This window comes from Marmota marmota, unplaced genomic scaffold (genome assembly GCF_001458135.2).
Source record: "Marmota marmota marmota unplaced genomic scaffold, marMar, whole genome shotgun sequence".
In the NCBI taxonomy this organism is placed as follows: Eukaryota; Metazoa; Chordata; class Mammalia; order Rodentia; family Sciuridae; genus Marmota; species Marmota marmota.
In genome coordinates, this window is record NW_026000051.1 from 5,849,344 (window position 1) to 5,873,690 (window position 24,347).

Here is a 24,347-nt window from a genome sequence, read left to right on the forward strand (position 1 = left end):
AAAAAAAAAATTTTTTTTTTTTTTTTTTTTTAAAGAAAGAACTAAGGCCTAGAAACTGGGAGTGTCGCCTAGAAACTGGAAGCATCCCATTTTTCTCAGCTGCTATGACCCCCAGTTCTCCAAACCTTTGTTTTTTGGTCGTGTCATGTTGCCTTTCTTGTTTTATCCCTTTCAGGCCCCTCCCCCCCAAAGTGAAGAGGAAAATTACTCCTGAAGTACTAGTGGCTCAGTAGGCCACTGGCAGAGGCATTGTATTCTCTCACTCTGTGGCTTCGTAGGGCCCTGCTTTAGTGTGGATTAGAATGCTGTCTGGTGCCCTGGGAGGAGGAGCTGTTCCAGTGTGTGGGATTTGCTTTAACAAAGTCAGAAGTTCTGCTGGGATTTCTGGCACTAGAATTAATCTTCCTCAACTAGAAATGTAGGTTAGCTCCTCTACTAATATATTTGACAGTTTTTTCCCCCTAAGGAAAAAAACTTGGCACCTCCCAGACTTTCATATCTGTTGTTTAAGAAGAATTAAAATTGTTTTAAATTTTTTATGGTTAGTATTGCTGGCTCTGCTCAGTTAACCACTCTGTTGGTGTCCTTGGGTTGGAATCATCTAAACTGGAAGACATCTAAGATGCAGCAGCATGGATTCTGTCTTTCTTGTGTTTCTACCTCCTTTCTTTCTTTTTAAAAATAGATATAATTCACATACCATAGAATTCCACCCCTACACCCCCCCACAGGTATTAGGGGTTGAATTTAGAGGTACTGTACCACTGAGCTACACCCCTAGGTACACCTTTTTATTTTGAAGTAGAGTCTTGCTAAGTTGCCCAGGTTGGCCTTGAACTTGCAGTCCTCCTGCCTCAGCCCCTCATGTGCCTCCACATCTGGCACAATTCACCCTTTTAAAGTATACTATTTAATAATTTTGTATAATTTTAAAGTTGTATAACCTCCGCTATTATCTTATTCTAACACATTGTTTTTGTTACCCCCAAAAGAAACCTTTACTCCATTAGCAGTCAGTCCTCATTCCTCCTCACCTACCGTCTGAACCACTAATTTCTTTTCTGTCTCTATGATGTTGCCTATTTTAAACCTTAAAATTTTTTTTATAGTTGTAGTTGTACAATACCTTTTATTTATTTATTTATAAATGAATTTTAATATTTATTTTTTTTAGTTTTCGGCGGACACAACATCTTTCTTTGTATGTGGTGCTGAGGATCGAACCCGGGCCACACGCATGCCAGGCTAGCGCGCTACTGCTTGAGCCACATCCCCAGCCCCAATATTTTATTTATTTTTATGTGGTGCTGAGGATCGAACCCAGTGCCTTGCACATGCTAGGTGAGCGATCTACCACTGAGCCCCCACCCCAGCCAGCCCTATTTTAAACCTTTTATATAAATGAAATCATACAATATATATGGGCTTTTATCTGGCTTCTTTTGCCAAGCAAAATATTTTTATGGTCCATGTATATTGTAGCATATATCAGTACTACTTCTTTCCTGTTTTGTTTTTTTAATTTATTTTATACGTGGTGCATGAGAATCGAACCCAGTGCCTCACACATGCTAGGCAAGCACTCTATTACTGAGCCACAACCCCAACCCCAGTACTTCTTTCTTTTTTATTGCCAAATAATATTGAGAGTGTAATACCACATTTTTTGTTTATCCACTCATCAGTCGCTGGACATTTGGGTTATTCCCACCTTCTGTGTTAGGAATAATGCTACTATAAACATGCACACTTTTTTTCTGTGAACATGTGTTTTCAGTTCTGGGTATTTATCTAGAAGAGGAATTGCTGGTTCCTGTGGCCCTTCTGTTTTTACAAACACTTTGGAACTGCCAAACTGTTTCCCATGGCAGCTGCATCATCGCATCTCCTCAGTGGTGCACATGGTGGAGCTCCTTTTTGCTTCTACTTTCCTCTGAACTGGCTCTGATCTGGCCTGGAGCCAACTCTAGGTTCAAGGAGTTCCGTGAGCCTTTTGTTTTATTAGATGGGAAAGCTTCCTGTTTTTTTTTTTTTTTTAATATTTATTTTTTTTTAGTTTTCGGCAGACACAACATCTTTGTATGTGGTGCTGAGGATTGAACCCGGACCGCACGCATGCCAGGTGAGCGCGCAACCGCTTGAGCCACGTCCCCAGCCCAACTTCTGTTTTCTCTGTTCGTCAGGTTCATTTCACAAGCATATGTGTACTGGGCATTATATGTTGGGTGTTAGTGATAGGAAGTCAAGGGTCAGAGTGCTTTCCTCTCAAGGACTTCATAGTCCAGTGGATCATAACTTTAAAATCTAGGTAAAGATTGACTTGTTTTGTTTAGTAGCTTCTGCGTTTTCATATTACCTTTTAACTATTGCTGTTCCTTGGGTGTTCATTGCTTGCATACTAGGCAAGCTCAGTTATATCCATAGCTTCATCTGTCACTTGTGCATTGATGTCTTTAAGATTTTCTCAGCTTTCTCCTGAGCTATCAAGTTTGTGTTTTGATAGACCTCTATTTGGATAATACATGGATATTCCAAGTTCAATGTAACTGAAAAATAACTCCTTATCTCCACTACCTGTAATGGAAGTGTTCCTACTTTTGAGTTTGCAGTTTCATTTGTTGGCATTATTGTGTAAACCTTCACGACCACTAAGTCATCAAATTCTACAATTTTTTATCTCTTAAATGTTTCTTGCCTATTGGATTTACAGAACCATCTTTCACAGCTTTACGTCAGATTTCATCATCTCTTCCTTGGGCTTTATAACCCATCTTCTGTCTTGTCCATCAAATTAATCTTCCACCCAACTCTCTAAAGTGGCTATCTAATCAGCAACTTTGAACTTTAGGTGTTCGCTGTTTCTTACTTTAGTGCCATGCTGTCTTGATTGCTGCCCTCTCTTCCAGCCTTCCAGTAAGTTTAGACCATGGAATGATAGCAATAATAATTAATAGCAAACATTGTATGATGAGTATAGGTGGCATAGTAAATATTTAACATATATTAATTCATTCAGTCTCCATAGCAATTCTGTGAGGTAGGCACCAAAATTATTTCCTTGTAGATGAGGAAATGGAGATACAGAAGTTGTTACTCTTTCTAGGCCCCACAATGAGTGACTGTGTCCAGATTTGAACCCCAGTGATCTGATGCTTGGTTGTTCTCTGCTTCTCCTGTCTGCCCTTTCTTCGCTTTCCCCATTCCTTTGTCTTGTCCAACTACAAAGGATCCTCTCTGCTTCTGCAATAACTCATGGATGGGCTTGTGTTAATTTGCAACTTATAGGACAGAACTGGAGTGAGATTTATTGTAAACACTTTGATCAAGAAGCCAGCGTTATAGATTATTTCAATACTAGCTCTTTTTTTTTCACTGTTCTTTTTTGTCAAACCTGGGGATCGAACCCAGGGATGCTTTACCACTGAGCTACATCCCCAACCTTTCTTATTTTTTTATTTTGAGACAGAGTCTTACTAAGTTGGCTACACTGACTTTGAACTTGTCATCCTCCTGACAGTGTCCCAAGTTGCTGGGATAACAAGTGTGTGCTACTGAACCTGGCTCTTTTTCATATTCTTTAGGCGAGTTGGAAGTGACTACCTCCCTTATCTTGATCTTTTTTTTTTTTTTAAGTTGTAGATGGATACAATAACTTATTTTATTTATTTATATATTTTTATGTGGTGCTACAGAATAAACCCAATGCCTCACACGTGCTAGACAAGTGCTGTATCACTGAGCCACAGCCACAGCCTTATCTTGGTCGTATTCATCTCTATGAAGCCTGTCTTGAGTATCCAGTTTCATTTAGGCATTTTTCCTTTGCATTTCCATAGTATGTCGGATCCTCTATTGCTCTCATTCTTTATTATGACCATTTATATTCTTGTCTTTTCTCCCCTGCTTGACTCCCCTCTTGGGGATAGGGACTTTGACTTAGTACTTTACTTCAGACTTGCAGTATGTAGTGAGTATTCATTCTTGCTGGATGAACAGATAAATCTATTTGTGTTCTCATGTGGACTAGTGCGAGCAGTGGGATAGGAAGATTGTGATGAAGTGGACTGAAAGTGGAATGTGAGGCACAGTGTTCAAAGTGCTTTGGAGAAGGAAGCATTCAGAACTAGGCTGCCTGAATCTTATCCTGGCCCTGCCTCTTACTTGTGTGGCCTTTTGCAGATATATCCTCATTTTACTGATTTGTAAAACCTGAATAATAATAGAATCTACATTATAGTTCTCTAAATGATAGAAATGGTCTGACCAAGATCATGCAATTAGGTCTCTGGTAATTGAGGAATAGGAATTCAGGGTTCCTGAATGGTCCTTGTAATAAACTGTTTTTTTTTTTTTTAAATGATGTTGTGGTTAACCTAGAGCCAGTTAAGAGGAAGCAACTCTGTTGAATTCTTTCACTTGTGCTAGCAAACTTTAAATACTGAGAAGGCAATAAAAGAAAAAGAAATTTTAAACTATATGCTGAACCAGCACCACGAATACTCCCACCCTACCCCACTTTGGAAAATTATGGCACAGCTTCTTGGAAACAAGAAAGATTCATTTGTTTTTCTATTCATTCCACACTGAGCTCTTATTGGATGTCATCCATATTCTACTAGAAACTGTCAACATAGTGATAAATAAGACAGTCAGTGTCCTTAAGGAATTTAGAATATAGAAGAGAAAACCAACACATAAACAGATTATTATTAAAAAGGGAAAAAAAGTAGTGTGATTAGCTTGTTCTTTCATTCATCCATTGATTCATTCACTCCTTAACATAGCAGCCAGGGAGATCTTTTTAAATGTGAGTTAGATCATGTCACTGTTTTCCTCACAATTCTCTAGTGACCCCCCATGTTTGCCAGCCTCAGAATGGCTTACAAGCCCCTCCCAGGTTGCCTGCTTTTCCAGACTGGATCCTCTGCTGCTTGCCTCCTTGTGGGGAACTTCTTGCTGATTATTGAGCAGTGAGGGGCCTGCTCCTCTCTCCCTCAAGCTGTGTCCACACAGCTTACTCTCACCTCTTTCATGTTTTAAGTTCAGTGTCCCCAAGGGAGGACTGGCTTTTCAGACCATGGGATAAGTTTGAGGGAATGCAGCTTGTCAGTAGCAGTTTGAGCTTTGGTTTTCCTTAGGATAGTTAAAATTTAGGAAAACATATTAGGAGTTGATCCTAGGAGTTGATTACATCTTAGAAATTTTGAGCATAGATTTTAGTAGCATTTTAAAGTCCTGTGGCTTAGTTTTAGTAAAAATGAAACAGCTCCAAAGGAGTTGGAAATTACCACAAATTTAGTGACTTCAAACCACACATTAAGAGTTCTCAATTTCAGAATTATTGATGTTGACATTTTGGGGATTATAACTCTCTGTTGTGGGTCCTGTGTTTTGCATTATACCTTGTTTAACAACATCCCTGTGCTGTGCAAGGTAGTGTATACCTGTAATCACAGTGACTTGGGAGACTGAGGCAGGAAGATTGCAATTTTGGAGGCTAGTGAAACCCTGTCTTGGAACTAAAAATGGGCTGGGGATATAGCTTCAAGTACCTGGATTAAATTCCTAATACTGAAAAAAGAAAAGATATTCCATTCAACTAATGAATGAAGGTAGAAATAAAATTCTTTTAAAACAGTTTGAACTTGGGGAATTGATGAAGGATTTGCAGAGGTTGAGATACTTGAGTTGGACTTGGAAGATGGGGACAGTGTTAGAGGAGAAGGACACATCTCACAAAAAGGTCAATCTTTGCCAAAGGCCAGAATGTGGCAGGAGTTGTCCTGGAAGTCACGGATAGCCGGGAGGCGCAGGTGAGTGACACTGGATTGCAGAGAGCCTTACAGTGTTGTATGTGTAAGGTTTTAGTTTTGTTTTCACTTTCTCTTGCTGCATAAGAAGTTACCACAAACATAATCAGCTTAAATGGTATAAGATTTTGGTTTCACAGCAAGTTAGAAATCAAAGCTTTAGCTGGATTCCCTTCTCCTGGTCTCAAAGGGATGAAATTCAGGTGTTAGCTGGTTATGGATTCATCTTGGAGCTTAATTAGAAAAAGAACTTCCAGCCTGTCTCAGATGGTTATAAAATTCTTTACCTTGTGACTGTATGACTGAGGTGTCCCTTTTCTCACTAGTTCATGGTTAGGAACTATTCTCAGCTCTTACAAACTGCCCTCAGTCCTTGCCATGTATAGTTTTTTTTTTTTTTTTTTTTAACATGACTCACTTCTTCAAGGATAATCTCTCCGTCTTTGAATGTCTCTTTTTTTCAGTTGGCTAAGATGGAGTCACAGTGGAATATCATCAAGACAGTGACTGTCCTATCATCTTTGCCATATTCTGTTGGCTATAAACAAGGAAGTTCCCATCCACACTCAAGAGGGGATAACACAGAGGGATAGATGTTGACACCAAGCGCAAGAAACTCTGGAGCTGTTTTAAAATTCTGTCTACCATATACACTTTCAGCACCATGAAGGCAGTGGCCAACTCTTTTTTTTTCCCCTCTTAGCACTCTTATCTCTGGTGTCCGACATATAGGAAGTGTTTTATGAATATTTGTCAAATGAAATCTCTGGATGAGAATTTGGCAGGCAGTCGAGTGCTATTTACAGTTTAAGTTCCTAAACCTGTAATTTCACATCGAAAAACATGTTGAATGATTTGACATTATTCATAATTTTTCTTTTAAAATTTTGGGTTTTTTAGTTGTAGTTGGACACAATACCTTTATTTTATTTTTATGTGGTGAGGCTCGAACCCAGCGCCCCACACATGATAGGTGAGCGCTCTACTGCTGAGCCACAACCCAGCCCCTTATTCATAATTTCACATAAAAAAACATGTATGAATAATTTGCCATTATTCATAGTCTTCACTTGAGGTAAAACTATAAACATTTTTACCTGAGTTATTAAAGTAAAACCCGAAATTGTTTATTTTCACAAGTGTCATTCAAACCTACTATTCCAGAGAGACAACACCCATTGAAAAATAATTTAGGGCTATATTGCATCAAACTGGCACTTTTCTTCTACAACTAGAGATGTTGGCAGGTTTGGAATTTTAGGGATGGTGTCTGAAGTTTCACAGTTATTGCTAGATAAAAAATGTTATTTCCAAACCCTTTGAAAATACCAATTACAGGCTGGGGTTGTGGCTCAGTGGTAGAGTGCTTGCCTAGCATGTGTGAGGCACTGGGTTCGATTCTCAGCACCACATAGATAAATGAATGAAAAAAATGAATAAATGAATAAAGGTCCATCAACATCTAAAAAAAATACCAATTGCATTAAAGCAGCTGAATAATATTCTAGTCTAACTTGTGCTTAGAACTTTATATATTTAGTGAGATTAATACGTACATTCTTTATCTTTGTCATAGGAAACATATTTTGAACAAAATTTAGATTTTGAGTGGTCCATTGATAAAGTGCCATTTCATCATTACAAAATCATTTATTTCTGACTCCAAAGTCTGTTTTTCCACAAGACTCTTACCATTCAAACTGGAGTTGGGAGAATCCCAGTCTGTGTTATGGGGTATTAGAAGCCACAAGAGTGAGTATTTGCCTATAATCCCAGTGGCTCCGGAGCCTGAATCAGGAGGATTTCATGTTTAAAGCCAGTCTTAGTGAGGCCCTAAACAACTTAGCAAGACCTTGTCTCGAAATAAAATATTTAAAAAAGGGTTGGGGGCTGGGGTTGTAGCTCTATGGCAGAGTGCTCACCTTGCATGTGGAAGGCCCTGGGTTTGATCCTCAGCACCACATAAAAATGAAATGATGGTATTATGTCCATCTACAACTAAAAAAAAAATCAATTAAAAAGGGCTGGGGATATGACTCAGTGATTAAGTGCCTCTGAGTTTAATCCGGGGTATTAAAAAAAAAAAAAGGTGAGCAATGCCCATATTCCCAGAGTATCAATTTTTAGTGGTATTTTTTCCTATTTAAAACAACCACAGATATAGGATATTATGGGATAGAATGCAAAATATGAATTCTAACCATAAATTTCTTATGGCATGCTGCCGTAGGTTCCTCCCCAGGTCTTCTTAATGCCCTTCTGATCTATCTGTGGAGAAGTTTGAGAGGCACTGTACTTACTATACCAGGCTCTCTTTTAACTGGACCTTGACAGGTGTTAAAGTTCTGAGGCATTTCAGGTGGTTAGTGGTAATAAGGCAAGAAAATCCAGAATGTGGTCCCTTTGTTGGAGTGAGACATTTGACATAAGAGACCTTACCTCTGATAGATTGGTGGGAGGTGGGGAAAGGCTAGCTGGTCCCAGATGGCCATAATCATTTATTGGGGGCCTCAACAGGACAGATGGAGTGACTGAGATGGCTGAGCCACTGCCCACGTGGTCTTTTATCCTACATCTTATGAGTTGGAAGCTTTCTAAGGCCACAGCAGAAGTTTCAAGTCCTCTTCAGGGCGAGGTTCAGAAGTTCCACTGCATACACTTGGTGAAAGCAAAGCACAAGGTGAGCCCAAAGTCAAGGGAAGGGGAAATAGGCTCCACTCCTTTTTGGGAGGAACTTGAAAGACACCTACCATGTGCCCTTAGGCAAGTTACTTAACCCCTTTAAACTTTAGTTTAAAAAAATAAAATAAAATGAGGGTAGGAGGATTGCAAATTTGAGGCTAGCCTGGGTAATTTAGCAACCCTGTCTCAAAGAGTAAAATGAGTTGGGTATGTATAGTTTAGTAATAGAGCATGGGTTCAATCCCCCCCCCCCCAAAAAAAAAAAAAAATGCCGAATGTCTTCTCTGATATAAGNAAAAAAAAAAAAAAAAACCTACAAAGGCGATTAGTGTGGCTAGCTCACTGTAAGAGCTCAGGAAATACGTTACTATTCTCCTTGTGTTTCTAAGGAGAGGCTGTTATCCTTAAAATGTCATCACCATCTTTCCTGAAGCTCTCTTGACTTTCACCTCTCTTGGAAAACATACTTAGTGTCTCTTTTGGAGGTAGATGTACCTTGCCTTCTGTTGCTGTTCTGTATGTTTGTGACATAGGCATTCTGCTGAACTGCCTGGAGAGGGGCAGGCCAAGATTTACATATTTTTGTAGGGTTCCTAGGACCTCCCACTCAAATGATGCTTAGTGAATGGATCTCATTCAAAGGAAGATATAAGCATGTATTTTCTCTTGTCTTAATTTAGTAAGTATTTTTAATCATATGGAGTTAAAAATGTGAAAGGAAAAAATAAACTCTCCAGATATATTGTCTCACTATTTGCTGTTTCATGATTAGGCATATTCACATGGAGAAAATTTTAATTCCCAGAACAGTTAGTAGAAAAAAAAAGACCAGCTTTTAGTAGTCTGAAAAAATAAATGAAGGTTTAATTTAGAGTTAAATTGGAAAGACAGAAAAAGGCAGTAAAGTGCATTTTATGTTAGTAGTTACTTCAATTATTTTTGAAGTCCAGGAAGAATGAATTCTGAACTTAAGATCAAAAATGTTGAAATATTAATAAAAAGAGGGTCTGTTGGTTATTATGAGTGGAAAACTTTGTATATAATAAAAATGTTGTTGCTGATCTACTTGTTATTATTCCTTGTGGGAAATAAATCTGTGAGTGCTTCTGTAACAGTCTTAAGGCCTCCTGTGCAGCAATCAGGTTTAACTTGGCCTAATGCTAAGGATAGGAAGTCCGGGTACAGTGTGCAAAGGTGGTAAAAAACAAACAAATAAACAAAAAAACAAAAAAACTTCGCATCTGCTGTTACATGTTGTTAACTCCCCTAGCAGATGTTAAATCATTTCAAGTACAATAATGGTGTGGGAGGTAAATTAACTAACCATTAACAATCTTATAAATACACAATTAACATGCCAACATTTATATGACACATTGATGGGGCAGCAGTAATTTTTGATTGGGAGTTTGCAGACCTTTGAGAAGCCTCAGGCTGTTGCTTATTCAGACAAGTTTTCACAGGTGAGGGGGCTGGAAGTCTGCCTGGCAGAGGAAAGCCAATGTGCAGTATTTTGAAAATATTTTAGGAGAGGAATTTCTTTCTAACTATTGGCTGAACTTGAGTATTTTCAATCATACTGCTGCCTGTCTTAGCTTCTTGGGAAGTAAAGGAGTATAGGGAGGACTCATGATGGTATGTTATTTTAAAAAGATAAAAAATATTTCAGGTATGGATGGATTTGTAGTTAAAGTTGCATAAATCACTAGAGATTTGAAAAAATACATTTAGAGGACTAGGGGTGTAGCTCAGTGTTAGAGTGCTTGCTTAGCATGCATGAGACCCTGGGTTCAATCAAGAGCACTGCAAACAAACAAAAAATATACTTAGCCCTAACTGATTATTTAAAGTAAATCCTTAGTCTGAGGCTGTAGCTCAGTGGTAGAGCATTTGCCTTGCATATGTTAGGCATTGAGTTTGATCCTCAGCACCACATAAAAATAAAATAAGGTATTGTGCTCATCTACAACAAAATATTTTTTAAAAAATAAGCCCTCTATGGTTTTAGGAAAGTAAATGATCTCTAAAATTCCTTTCATGTGTAAAGTTTTGTGATTTTTATTTTTTGAACAATTGTTTCATGTACTGCTTGCTTCTTGTGGTTTCACGAGTCACCGAGTCACTGTGGAATTAGTAGAGGGGAGCTAAAAATCTTGTCTGCTGCAGAGCATATTTGCTGTCTCTTGTCCTTTACAGGAATCCCTGGAAGGAATTTTTCCCAGGCCTCAGAGTCCAAAGAGTACAATAGGATCATTTTTATTGTGATTATTTGTTCCGTTTTGAGAGACTGAATACCATAGTGGTTAAGATCCTAAGCTCTTTAGATTTGGTTCTTACTCCCGTTGTCTGGCTTTGGGCAAGTTTCTTGACCTTTCTGTGTTTCAGTTTTTTTTTTTCATTTGTAAAATGGGGATAAAAATAGTAACTAAATAGGGTTATCTTGAGGGTTATATGAATTAATTCATATACAAGGATAGAACAATTCTAGTTGTTTTCTTTTTTTTTTGAACTTAGGGGTACTTAACCACTTAGCCATATCCTCAGCTCTTTTTATTTTTTTATTTTGAGACAATCTTGCTAAGTTGCTTAGGGGCTCATCGAATTGCTGAGGCTGATCTAAAATTTGTGATCCTTCTGCCTCATCTTCCCAAGACACTGGGATTACAGATATATAGCACCATGCTTGGCTTAGAACAATTCTAGTTTTTATAGTAAGTTAAGGTTAGCTGTTACAGTTGTATTTTGCTTCTGAGATTCTGCAGTTTACCTGCGGTCAGTGTACAAGATCTTATGTCATGCCATGGTGTATGAATTTATCCTGAATTATTTCCTCTTTGCGACTTTCTCCATCTCTTTGTGTGTTTTACCATGTCATACTTTACATTTTTCTAGAAGCCATTGCAGATGAAGTTTGAGAGTTTGTGTGTACATGAAGTTATTATTAAAAATTGTATTCAGCTAGAGATGGAGCTCAGGGGTAGAGTACTAGGCTAGTATGTGCAAGACCCTCAGTTTAAAAGGCAGCACAGGAAAAAAAAATTGTATTTCAGACTTGATATTCAAAACCTACTAAAATTATTCTCAAGTTACCACATGTAGGTTGCATGATCAAATGAAAGTGCAAAGTGGTAACAGTATCCAAAGTGCAGCTGGAACCACTATTAGCACGTAGTAGGAACTTAGCAAATATTTGTTGAATATTGTCTTTTATAAAGAGATCCAGCCTAGTACATTAAAAATGACTGTGTCGTTTGAACATCTCTTACTGTCTTCTCATTCTGCATGGATGTCCCTACTGCTTCCATTTTCAGTAAAACAAATCTTTATGCTTTAAAGAACCTGTAGTTAAAGAGTGGGAGAAAGAGGCTGGGGGAGTAGCTCAGTGATAGTGTGCATGTAGTGAGGTCTTGGTTTCCATCCCCAGCACTGTTTAAAAAAAAAAAAAAGGAAGAAAGAAGCTGTAAAATAGGGAATTTTTTGGGAACTGACCTCATGGAGCTGGACATGATTGTCTCATGTTATAAGGTACATATACCATGGGAAGTACTTATTTTACTTAGCATGATATTCTTTTTTTTTTTAATATTTGTTTTTTAGTTGTAGTTGGACACAACACCTTTATTTCACTTGTTTATTTTTGTATGTGGTGCTGAGAATCGAACCCAGGGTCTCGCATGTGTGAGGTGAGCACTCTACTGCTAAGCCCCCCCCCCCAATGATATTCTTAAGGCTCATCCATGTTGAAGCGTATGTCAGAATTTCCTTCATTTTTAAGGCTGAATAATATTCTATCCTATGTTATATACCACATTTTGTTTGTTTAACCAGCCTGTTATGTTTTTAATCATTGTTAAGTATTCTATTATGTGTATGTATCATAGTATATGTGCTATTAGTGGATGTTTGGATTTTCATTACATATTTTAAACAATTCTGAGAAACATTTTTTGCACAATTATTTTCCTAAATTCTAGAAGTATGATTGCTCAAAGGGTATTCTTGTTTTTCATTTTGGTAAACATTGCCAAATTACTCTCTAAAAAAATCCCAAGTTTTACTTGCTTTATAGTGCATGAGTGCCCATTTCTCTGAACTCCTGCCAATATTAGTCTTAAAAAATAATTTTGCTTTTTGTACAACTGAACAGAGAATGAGTTGTTTCATTTGTATTCTGAAAGTGTTTGTCTTAGAAATCAAGTATACCTTCAAATGATACTTGGCTGCTCTTAAGGAGATTTAAAAAAAAGTATTCTTTTGGTTCTGAAAAGCAGAGTTGTTGGAATAAGTTGATAATGTCCCAAGGTGACAATTTTGAAGGGCACATTGAAGAGAAGCTCTTGTATCTGTGTTAATAAAAAAAGGCAATCCTTTCTTTATAATCACACTTAAACCTGACATGCTCATATATGACTTATCTCTACAACAAAATTGTATAGTTGTTGGAAGTTGGACAGCAACATGTATTGAATTCCTGCCATGTGTAAACACCTTTTGTCAGAAGGGATGTGGTGTGATGGCCCCTGTCCTTGTGGAACTTATAGTCTTAAGTCTTCAAGAACACGGAACAGGAGGTGGAAAGTGACACACAAAATGGCACATTTCCCAGGGCCATCCTATGGGAGTTCTCTATCAAAACTGGTGTGGAAGGAATGATTGAGTGAATCCTACAGATTCCTCTATGTACAAAGTGATAGTATTTAATAGAGAAGATCTCTGCTGATCTTAGGGTGTTTTGAGGCCTCTCTTCTGTAAGGATAAAGATGGGGAGCAGGTGTGTGCCTTTAGAGATGTTTGCCCATTCTTATTTCTAAGCTGGGATGAAGCAGATTAATTTTGCTGAAAAATATTTTATTGAAGGTACTTAAGCGTCCTTTTGCTTTGCCCTTTGACTTTTCAATGTCAGAACACCCACCCAATGTATGGCTTCTTATTGAAGTCCTTGTTTTTGTAGGGGAGAACTATTCAGGATGAAGGTGGGAGCACTTGTTCCTCTGTTAGCAACCCATTGCCTTGCTTCCATGGAGGGAAGACAGTTTATTGTGGTTGCTACAGGAGGATGTTTGCAGCTCCGGCAGTTTGTGATCCTATCCTGTGAAAAATGCTCTCATTTTGGGGTGTATACATTTCTTCATGGTTATAGAAAAAGTTCTTATTTTTATAAGTGAAATTTAAATGCTCCCTTTTAGATTTATAATTTTTGACTGGTATACTTAAAATAGCACATTAATGTTTTTGAGACCAAATATTTCAGAACTTTACTTAAAAGGTTAATATTAGGGATGTATAATATTAGGGATGTAGTTGGTCTATATTAGGGCATAAGCTTTTGATTCAGGCATTTCTTCTTAGCCTTAGTGTAAATAAGTAGTTAATATATTTAAGGGAAAAAGAGAATAGTAGTATACCTTACTTGATTAGGGCTTCTCAGTAAAACATTCTTTAATCTCTGTGTCTTTAAGATCCACGAGTTAATGGCAGTAGAATGATGTGTTACTGGACAAAATTTTTGTAGATGGACACAACACAATGCCTTTGTTTTTTTTTTTTTTTTTTTTTTTGTGTGGTGCTGAGAATCGAACCTGGGTCCCGCCTGTGCTAGGCGAGCGCTCTACCGCTGAGCCACAATCCCAGCCTTGGGCAAAATTTTTGGAAACTTCAATTAGCTGTAATGATTTATTAAACAGATTACCTCCTGTTTTTCATTTCTAGAAGAAACAAATGACAAGAAAATCTGGTGTTATTGATATTTATTTTTTCTCTTTTTAAAATTTTTTTGTGGTGCTTCGGATTGAACCCAGGGCTTTGTGCATGCAAGGCAAGCACTCTGTTAACTGAGCTATATCTCCAGCCCCTTTTTTTTTTTCTCTCTCTCTCCCTTTTTTTTTTTTGCAGTACTGGGAATTAAATTCGGGGCCTGTGTATGGTAGGCAAGTGTTCTGTCACTCACCTACTACCCCGGACCCAGTTATAGTTATTTCTAAAAATAAAAATCTTCATAGGATTGATTGTTTCTAGGAACATATTCAAACCAGCTTTCACGTTCCTTGTATTTCAAGATCTAAACTATTTTGAAAGAGCAAGGAGGTGACTGAGGTAACCTGCAGTGTCTTCTATCACAAAAGAACCAGACTTATTTTAATCTTCCATGAACTTATTGAAGATGGATGAAATATTGGTATATTTATGACTACCTTAAACAGGAATTAAAACTGAAATTAGTAGTGATCTTTTTGCCATCATCATCAACCTTATTAATAGCAGCCTATGTTTGCTTAATTATGTACTACCTACTCATTCACTTTTCTGCATTTTTGCTTGTGTATCCTCTCTTACCTGGAACCTCCATTTTATAAATGAAGAACAAAAGGAGGCTCAAAGGTGTTAAGTGTTTTGACTGAGATCACATTGCCAGCAACTGATAGGGCCAGAATTTGAACCCAGTGGGTCTCTAGGACCTAGTTCCTAACAGAAACAATGGTTCCGTTCTGTTTTGTGAGTATTCTCATTTAACCGAGGAGGTACCATCTACGTTCCTAGAATAAACATCATTATAGTTTTAACAGGATTGAGGAAGCAGTTCTTATAATTAGGTTTCTAAAATAAGAAATTAATCTTATAGAAAGGCAGTTTTGATTAAAAAGTTTTATTTTAAAAACACAGTACTGTCTTAAATTAAAAAAAAAAAAGGAAAATATGTTTATTGAACAAAATTACTTTGGTGGTACACCTTTGTCAAATCCCTGTGCCCTTTTAAACACTTCACAACCATAAGACAAAAGGGAAAATGTAAACTGATGAAATAAGTTTCATACTTAAGCACATCATTTGAGGAAAATACAGTTTGTTCCTTACAAAATAATGAGAAAACTGCTTCAGAAGGAATAGAAAAAGACTTGAATTTATTGTTTCAGCAGTAGTTATGTGCTTTAAGTAGCCTGACTAAGAGGTTACTGTTATTTGTTTTGCAAGAGAGCAAACCTTCCTCTCTGATACCACAGAGAGATTTCATTGACCAGAGCCATAGCCCCTAGTGCTTATAAGGATTTCCTTTCAGCTTAGACTTAATCCTTTTAAGCTCCTAGGTACAGGGATAAATGTTGATTTTCAAGGTAGCATTTTAACACATTGAATTTGTTTGAAAAATGATTCAGTTGTTTTCTGCCTTATTCTTAAATATTGCTGTGTACATCATGTTTCTAGGTAGGTGAGCTGGTGAAACAATATGAAGAGGAGAAAATAGCCTTTTAAGGAAATTGGCCCACAGAAAGGATGGCCTTCTTGGACAATCCAACTATCATTCTAGCTCATATTCGGCAGTCACATGTGACCAGTGATGACACAGGAATGTGTGAGATGGTTCTCATTGATCATGATGTTGACCTAGAGAAGATTCATCCTCCTTCAATGCCTGGAGACAGTGGGTCAGAAATTCAGGGAAGCAATGGCGAGACTCAGGGCTATGTATACGCCCAGTCAGTCGATATTACCTCAAGTTGGGACTTTGGTATTAGAAGACGCTCAAACACAGGTAAACCTTAATTTTATTTCCAGTCATGTCTTCTGAGCTTTAAATTAGTGAACAGTCATATGGAATGATGCATTATGTTGGAAGGGGGGAGTTTCTGTGTGATAAGAGGAACATGCATGTGTCAGACTAAGAACGACTCTTAAGTAACATCTCCATCTCTATGAGTATGAATGGAGAGGTCCTCTGGAGTGATGTAATTAGAAGGAAGGAGACAGAAAAGGTATAGGTGGAAAGTGGGTAGGGGAGACATGCTGGATGTTATTTTCTAAAAAGTCGTCATGTAGAAATGGAGCCAGACCTGTTCTGAGTGTCTTTTCAGAACAACACTAGTCCCAGTAGATAGATTCCCTGGAGGCAGATTTCAGGTTGATACAATAAAGAACCTTTAACACAGACAGCTGACTAGCCAAGGAGTATAAGGTATGGCTCCAGACAGTTGTTATCCATGGAGGAATTGTTGGGGGGGTGGTGTTGGGGAGTGGCGGAGACAGCTCTTTATTTGTTAGGGTTGGTCCTAATAGGAATTCCCACTTTGGATGTGAGATTAGAAAAGGTGCCTCTGTTTTTGATTCTTTATCTTTATTGACCACTAACCTTGATCTTTGTGGTTTGAAAATGCTCAACTTTGGTATATATATATTGTTATCTTTTAAACCTTTTTCATTGCCTGTTTTCTTTTTTTTTTTTTTTTTTTAATATTTATTTATTTATTTATTTATTTTAGTTCTCGGCGGACACAACATCTTTGTTTGTATGTGGTGCTGAGGATCGAACCCGGGCCGCACGCATGCCAGGCGAGCGCGCTACAGCTTGAGCCACATCCCCAGCCCCACATTGCCTGTTTTCTAGTTTGAAATTTTTTTCCTTTCACAGGGAATGTGATGAACCAAGGCCTTTAATTAGATAAATTATTTAGAATACATATTGTAGTTCTGAAATAATAGGATATTCTAGGAGATAATTATTATTTTTTAGATCATCAGAAAATATAATCTCCAAATCAGCAATAGTAACCTGCTCATGCCCTATGATTGTGACAGAAGTATTCATGACAGAAGTATTCATGAAAATATTCATGTATTTATTTTTCATGATCTGGATATAAAATATTACATAAAGGAGTATTATAGGTAGAACTAGATACAATTATAGTGAAAAGCACATTAAGGTTTTGGTTCAAATTTCAGCATCTGTGACACCAAAAAGAATAATTTGATCTTATCATGAAAATAATTAATACTATTTCCCAATATCTAAAGGAACTTTTATCAAAATATGACTTGAATGAAGGTTTAAATATAATTCAAAATCATTGATTCTGAGTTCTTTAGTTGAAACTGACTTCCTTGCAAATTATTGAGATGATATCTCATATGACAGGTTGAATGGATTTCAGTAGGAGAATATTGCTAAATTAAGAGCTTTATGATTATATTACATTGGCTGCACCCTTCACATTTATTAATTGCAATCAATGTATTTTTCTTCAGTGGAATTTGGTTAGATATAGTGACATTGTCAGAATGCTTTTGCCAGAGTAGTTTTAGGTTTCTGGCAAGAATATTTTTGGTGTTTCCCTATCACAATGTAAGGCAGGATTGTATGATTTCCTACCTTGAAAGTGTTTGAAAAAGAAGTTTATTTTATTTATTTTCTATTAGCAATGTGCTAGAATAGGATGTTGAAGATTAGCAAGAGAAAATGAGTTTCAAGAGATGGCATCAATTTTGACTTTCCTTTCATTGTTATCTCTGTGCAGCAGTTAATGGATGCTGAATGGTATTTCTTTAAAGGCTCAGTTCACCATTTTTTTGAAGACTGATCAGCCAGTGGCGGTATAATCACAAATGCATGATTTTAGGCGACTCTTGATGTTGTTGGAATTTCTTTATGTAGCACCTGGATGCTAATAATTAATTCAGATTATTGGTTGTCTTAATGATCAAGGAATTTACTTTTTAATTCTCTTAACATATCTTAAAATTTTTTAAAAGAAAAATTGTTCTTAAGATTTGACTAATGTTACAAAGATACAAATCATTTATTTTACTACCTATAAACTGTTTCAGCCCACTGAAGAAAAGCTATGCTAATTTATATAGCTTTGACATTTTATAATTTTCATGATTTTTAGATAAAGGATTTTATATTTAAAACTTTAATAGTCTAGTCTGAGTTCATTTATCTTTAATTTTTGAAACGGGTAGAGTAATTCATAACAGTAATTTTATTCCTGTAATGTAATATTCACTTCAGTTCATTTGTGCATTAAAATTCCTTTAAGACCGTTATTAATGATTTATATAATGAAATGTCATATTAATCACAGAAGTTTTCACATTTTATTATTCTCTTCCATGTTAATACTATCTTTATGATCTCTATTAATGTTTTATATCCTCTAATTTCAATTATAAATCAAGAATATTTTCATGTTTTTGTTGGTATTTGCTTTTCAGGGTGCCACCTTTAAAATTTTATGACTTTTTCCCTACATATGCAATATAAAACATCTTTATTCATATAAAGGTAGTTAATTATGTCTTTGTTTATAGTAAACTTTCATTGACAAACTTATAGTTATAATATTTCTTTTCAAGCTCAAAGATTAGAACGACTTCGAAAAGAGAGACAAAACCAGATCAAATGCAAAAATATTCAGTGGAAAGAAAGAAATTCTAAACAATCAGGTAAATGGAAATAATTTTAATTCTTAATTCGAGTATTTATATATTTTATTTAGTTTATATTATTATATAAGAACTTTTACTTTGAATCATCCCTTTAAATCATCTATGCAGATACATCTTGTGTTTTGAGCTTTGAGCTCTTTTACTTGTGCCTTGGCCCTCGGAAGCTGTGTAAATTCTTTAGATCTTGCCTTTTCAGCCAATTTCAGTCTGGGTCATAAAGATCGATGTGTGCAGGGGACATTTTGTACAAAATGTCATGCCAGTACTGTGTTTGTAGGGCTAAGGATTAGTCTGTAATTTTTTGGATGGGTCTCTGGGTTATACATTCCTCTTTGCAGTTCCAGCCTAGATATTTCCTTGCCTCATTAATGGTCCTAATAACAATCTTTTTTGCATATATGTTAATTCTTTTATCTTAAAAAAATTAGGTTGCTGTTATTATTATTACCATTTTCTTTTGTGTTCATATGGTATGAGTATAAAGGGTGGCAGTAGTGCATTTTCAAAGCTTCAATCTCAGCAAGACTTTAGAACACAATTTCAAAAGTAAAATACTATTAAAATATTTTATGATGGTTATGTTTCCCAGATTTCTTCTTTTTTTCTCTTAAAAGAAATGTCTGAAGCCTGTAATAAATCTTCATTGACTATCTCCATTGCTATACAATTAAGAGTAACAATATTAATGATTATTATATTAACAGCAGCACCTGCCTTGTGCTGTATAGGTACTTGGCATGCATTACCTCTAATGCAACGATGTTGCAAACTATAGGTAGCTGCTATTTTTTACAGCTGAGAGAAGGAATTGAAGAAATTGGATTACTTGCTAAAGTTGTACATGATAGTGCTATGTTTTGTATCCAACTCTGTCCTCATACGAAGGCTAACCTTTTTTGTGCTAAACCACATTATAAGTGCTTCTTACATTATTCTTTGATTGTAGACTCCAGTATGCTTATTAGGTATGGTTTTCTTAATGACTGCTTCTAAATGATGACTGTGGGGAAACAGAAATATTTGCTTCTTGCTCTGTGTCTTTCTGTAGTTCTCTTTAGTTTTATTCTCAATACTTTAAACATCTTACTAGTCTGGCCTCTTCTGTTGATTCAGTTAATACTCTTTGTTGTATTTAACACAAACAGAAAACACTTTTTATGATTCATCTTGTTCATTTTGTTCAGATTTTCTGTATATCTTAATGCAGTTCCTAGTAATCGCCTCTTAATGAATCAATACAGAGCCAGTTTATCTAAGCTACTGCATCTTTCCAGCTACCTTTTGTTTGCCTTCTTCACTTTTATTCTACCCTATTTTTATGTATTTATAATCTTAAAAATTATAAATACATAAAAAAAGGGTAGAATACTTCAAATGTAAGTACAGCAATCCATTTTACAATATGAGAAATAAATTATTTGGCATAAAGTTTGATGCATTTAATAAAGAAGAGGATTTTTATTTGCTCCTCATTCACTTCTTCCTAAAGTTGAATCTACTTGATCTGATTCAATGTTTCACCGAATATACTGGAGAAATGGGTAGTCCCCCTGTTGCTTTCATTTGTTACTGTCCATTGTATATGTATACTTGTCTCTCCCTCAGTTTCTTTTCCTCTCTTTTCTGTCTCTCACACATTTCAATAATTGATCCTGTGATCTTATTTTTAGAAAAGTCCATGCTTTGAAGTGTTGACCCTGTTTCTGGGCAGACCAGCAGCCTGCCTTGCAGTTGTTCCTGATGGTTAGAGGAAATGTCATCAATGTCTTAGGATGGGGGATGTAGCTCAGTGGCAGAGCACTTTTCTATCACAAAGGAATGTCTTTAATTCTGAGGCTGGGTTCCATCATTAGACCACAGCTTGGTACTCTGGTTATCCTGGAGAATGCTAAGAAAATAGAGTTAGTAGTTAACTGAGCAGGCATTCTGTCTTCACACATCTCTCAAACATATGCTCTCTTTTGGCAAAAAATGCCATTTCTAAATCTTTTGATCTTCCTTGGGAATTTTCCGTAAGTCATTATTTATTCATTCCTATAATCTTTTTTTTTATATTTATTTTTTTGCTTTACGTGGACACAATATCTTTATTTTATCTTTAAGTGGTGCTGAGGATTGAGCCCAGTGCCTCACGCATGCTAGGCGAGTGAGCCACTACTTGAGCCACATCCCCAGCCCCATTCCTATAATCTTTTTCTGCTATTTATGTTCTATTATAGTCCTTTCATGTTTTCTTATCTTTATTTTATTTCATTCTCCAGTAGAAGAATCAACATTATAAATATGATGCTCTCCTGTGGAATTATTCCATCTAAATTCAGTCCATCCTTTAGACATAGTGTAAATGCAGCCTTTTCAGACCAGTTAGAAGGGCTCTAGAGGTTCATATTCTGGAGTGGTTTTTTTTTTTGGCAGTGCTGATAATTGAATCCAGAGCTGCACACATGCTAGGCAAGTGCTCTACCACTGAGCTACCTCTCCAGCCCAATCCTCTGAAGTTCTTGGTGAACTTACTGATCTATATGCCATGACACCACATGCAATACTTTAGGGTAATATTCTCTTAGGGGCTGGAGTTGTGGCTCAGTGGTAGAGCACTTGCCTAGCACGTGCGAGGCCCTGGGTTCGAAAATAAATAAATAAAATAAAGATTAAAAAAGATTCTCTTCGTATTCCTGTAACTAATATTGCATGGATAAATATGATGATGGTTTCATGAGAAGTCTTCTTTGTCAGGAATTATTTCATATTAGGGTCCTAGTATTTAGTTTTATTGTTTTAAAATGGTGTTGGAGGGCCAAGATGGTAGCTCAGTGGTAGAGTGTCTGCTAGTATTCATGGAGCCCTGAGTTTGATCCCCAGGACCAAAGAAAAATGTATTTAGAAAAAAATTGGTATTTTAGCCTTTATATAACTAGTTATATAAACTGAGTCATTTGACAAATATTTCTTCCATAATTCCTGTATGTCTAGTAATTCTGTGATAGGGGCTTAGAGAAAGATATCGTCCAGTCCTTAAGAAACTTGAAGATTAATTGTAAGACAAGGCTTTTTACACATGAAGTGCAATAAAACTCAAAACAACAATGTAGCTTATATCAATTATTTATAAGTATACCAAGTATACCCTAGTTTTTTTTTTTTAATCATCTGCATTTATTATTCTTTAAAGCAGAATGTCTACTTGGTTTCTACATAATTTCATTCATAAGCCTTACTGAGTTACTTTTTGAACAACTTTGTAACACACCTAGGGAGGTTTAAGTTTTGTTCCTCTACTTTTCTTTGGAAAACAAGCCCTGGAGAGTTCCTCCCATCAAATTGTTTCAGTTTAACCCACTTTAGAGGACTAGTACATGCCCCATGCATAACTAAAAGGGATGGAAAGTTTAAAAAGTGGATCCTAACAAGATGAAACTCAAGCCATTTTAATAAATATACATTTTTTAAACATGAAGCTAACGATAGGTTACGTGTCTTATAACAAACATCTCAACCATTAAAATAAGCCAACATGAAGCTAGTAAAAGCATTACTAGCTCTGCTTTAGTGCCTAACGTATCACAGTATCACTAAAAGTACAAAGAAATCTTATCTCCTGCTTAAGTAGTTATAGTCATGCCATACAGACTGTTTAATAAGTGTTAACAAAAACAAAGAGCAAAAAAATCCTTGAAAACATAAATTCCTAAAGTTTTGTTTATGTAACATCCTTTACTGGTTTCTTAAGGATTCCCAAATACAGTGGTTGTACAAAAATCAGAAATGCACCCCTAAGTGTATATTGTAATGACATTCCGTGTACATTTCTAGGCCCAACCTGTGGAATCCCTGATTCAGTAGATATGGAGTGAGGTCCATACATTTTATTTTTCAAAAGCTCCCTATGTAATTTTAATGGATAACCAGTTCTAGGGTATAGAATATGCTAGCCACTAAGTTTTTTTTTTCTCTTTATGCAAATCCAGCAGATTAGCTGTTAATATATCTGTTTTACAGGTGAGAAGACTGGAGCTCAGAGGCTGAATGACTTTCCCATTACTTACTCTCAAGTAGTGACTAAGTGGCAAAGCCATAATTTTTCTCCTGGCCAGTCTGACCCAATCTTTAGTCTTTCTATTCTGCTCCCGTCCCTCCCAGATCCTATGTGTAAGGGAGCTGCACACAAGCTTTGATGTTGAGTCTTTGGTGTTCCTCTGTTTCATTCCTTCTCTGTCAGCTGTGACTAGGGTTCAGGGAAGTTGCCAAACCCTCTATAAAAAAACAATTATTGCTGAAAATCTGAAAAAAATATAAAAATTATAACAAACTTTCAGCAATCTCACATCCAGAGATAACCATTTTTAACATTTTGATGTATTTATTCTAGGTTTCGTTTATGTATGTTGGTAATATATTTTAAACAGTATTCTCATTCTGTATGGTGTTTTCTGTGTACATAAACATAAAGCTTTATAGTTGTCTCCATATAGACCCTGAACTTTTATATTTCTTATTAAGGTGATTTCTGAATGTTTTATGTTACTCTTACAAATAGCAGCTTACCTGTAACTTTTTTACTGGTTTTCTGAAAAGAAATCTGATGCTTTGGCTGAGAGTGTAGCTCAATGGTAAAGCACTTGTTTACCACGTGTGAGGCCCTGGGTCCTGTCACCAGCATAGCACACACACAAAAATAATAATAAAAAATAAAAGAAAATCTGTTGTTATCATACATATGTTTTGTATCTAACCACTCACCGAACCCTTACTAGTTCTAATATCCATTCTCATATTCCTCATCTTCATAGTATGTGCTTTCCCTTAAATATGATGATTAAATTTGTAGGCTATTTTTCCAAGCATATATTTGTTGCATACTTTCACTTATTTTGCAAATAATAGGAAGCTTGTTTTGAAAAAAATCTTATTTCAAGGAGAGCTTGGAGAAGTACAGCTTTCCTCGTGAAGGGCTGAGCCCCTTCACCTAGAGGGGAGGGGCTTTCACCATTTCTCTGGCCTTTGCTCTCTGGAGTTTTGTTGTATATTAAAAATACAGAAGTATCTAGGTATAAAATTATATGATAGCCAGGATTTGCTTAAAATATTTAAGGAGAGGCATGTAGTAGATTGTACAAATGAAACAAAAGCAGCTTTGTGTTGATAATTTTTGAAGCTGGGTGATGAGTGTGGGGGGTCATTATGCCATTTTCTCTATTGTGCCCTTCATGACAGCTGTATTTCTCCAAGCTCTCCTCAGAATAATATATAAAACTATACATGATACGATCTTATAAAGAAACAATTTCTTTTGTAGCTTCTTCCTTTTGTGATATAGGCCTTGCACATGCTAGGCAGGTGCCCTATCACTAAGACTAAGACCCTTTACAAAAGTTATTTTGAGACAGGGTCTCAAAAGTTGTCCAGGCTGGCCTCCAACTTGGATCCCTTTGCCCCAGCCTCCCACCTGGGCTTACTGGTATGTGCCATCATGCCTTGCCAATTTCTTTAATATTATCAAATATCCAGTCTCTGTTCACATTTCCTGATTATCTAAAAAAATAATTTTTTTTTCCTCGTTGGTTGGTTCAGGTTTAGAGTAAAGGTCCACCCACAAACTATACTTTTGGTTAATGTATCTCATTTCCTTTTTAA

The 24,347-nt window shown here is 36.4% G+C and overlaps 1 protein-coding gene across 8 annotated transcripts in view; it reads left to right on the plus strand.

The window, feature by feature from the left end:
• Positions 1-24,347, plus strand: part of Mapkap1 (MAPK associated protein 1) — a 231,631-nt gene that overhangs the window by 15,665 nt on the left and 191,619 nt on the right. For 5 of the 8 annotated variants that reach the window (XM_015497581.2, XM_015497584.2, XM_048813043.1 and 2 more), the window contains exons 2-3: positions 15,693-16,020; positions 18,621-18,710. The exons of 1 other annotated variant lie outside the window; for it this stretch is intronic. In XM_015497581.2, coding sequence (XP_015353067.1) covers positions 15,762-16,020; positions 18,621-18,710 — 349 coding nt within the window. In that variant the 5' untranslated portion in view covers positions 15,693-15,761. Of the gene's footprint in view, positions 1-2,056; positions 2,123-8,327; positions 8,491-15,692; positions 16,021-18,620; positions 18,711-24,347 lie in introns of those variants that run through there. 2 more of the 8 variants (XM_048813041.1, XM_015497582.2) reach the window with 2 other exon arrangements.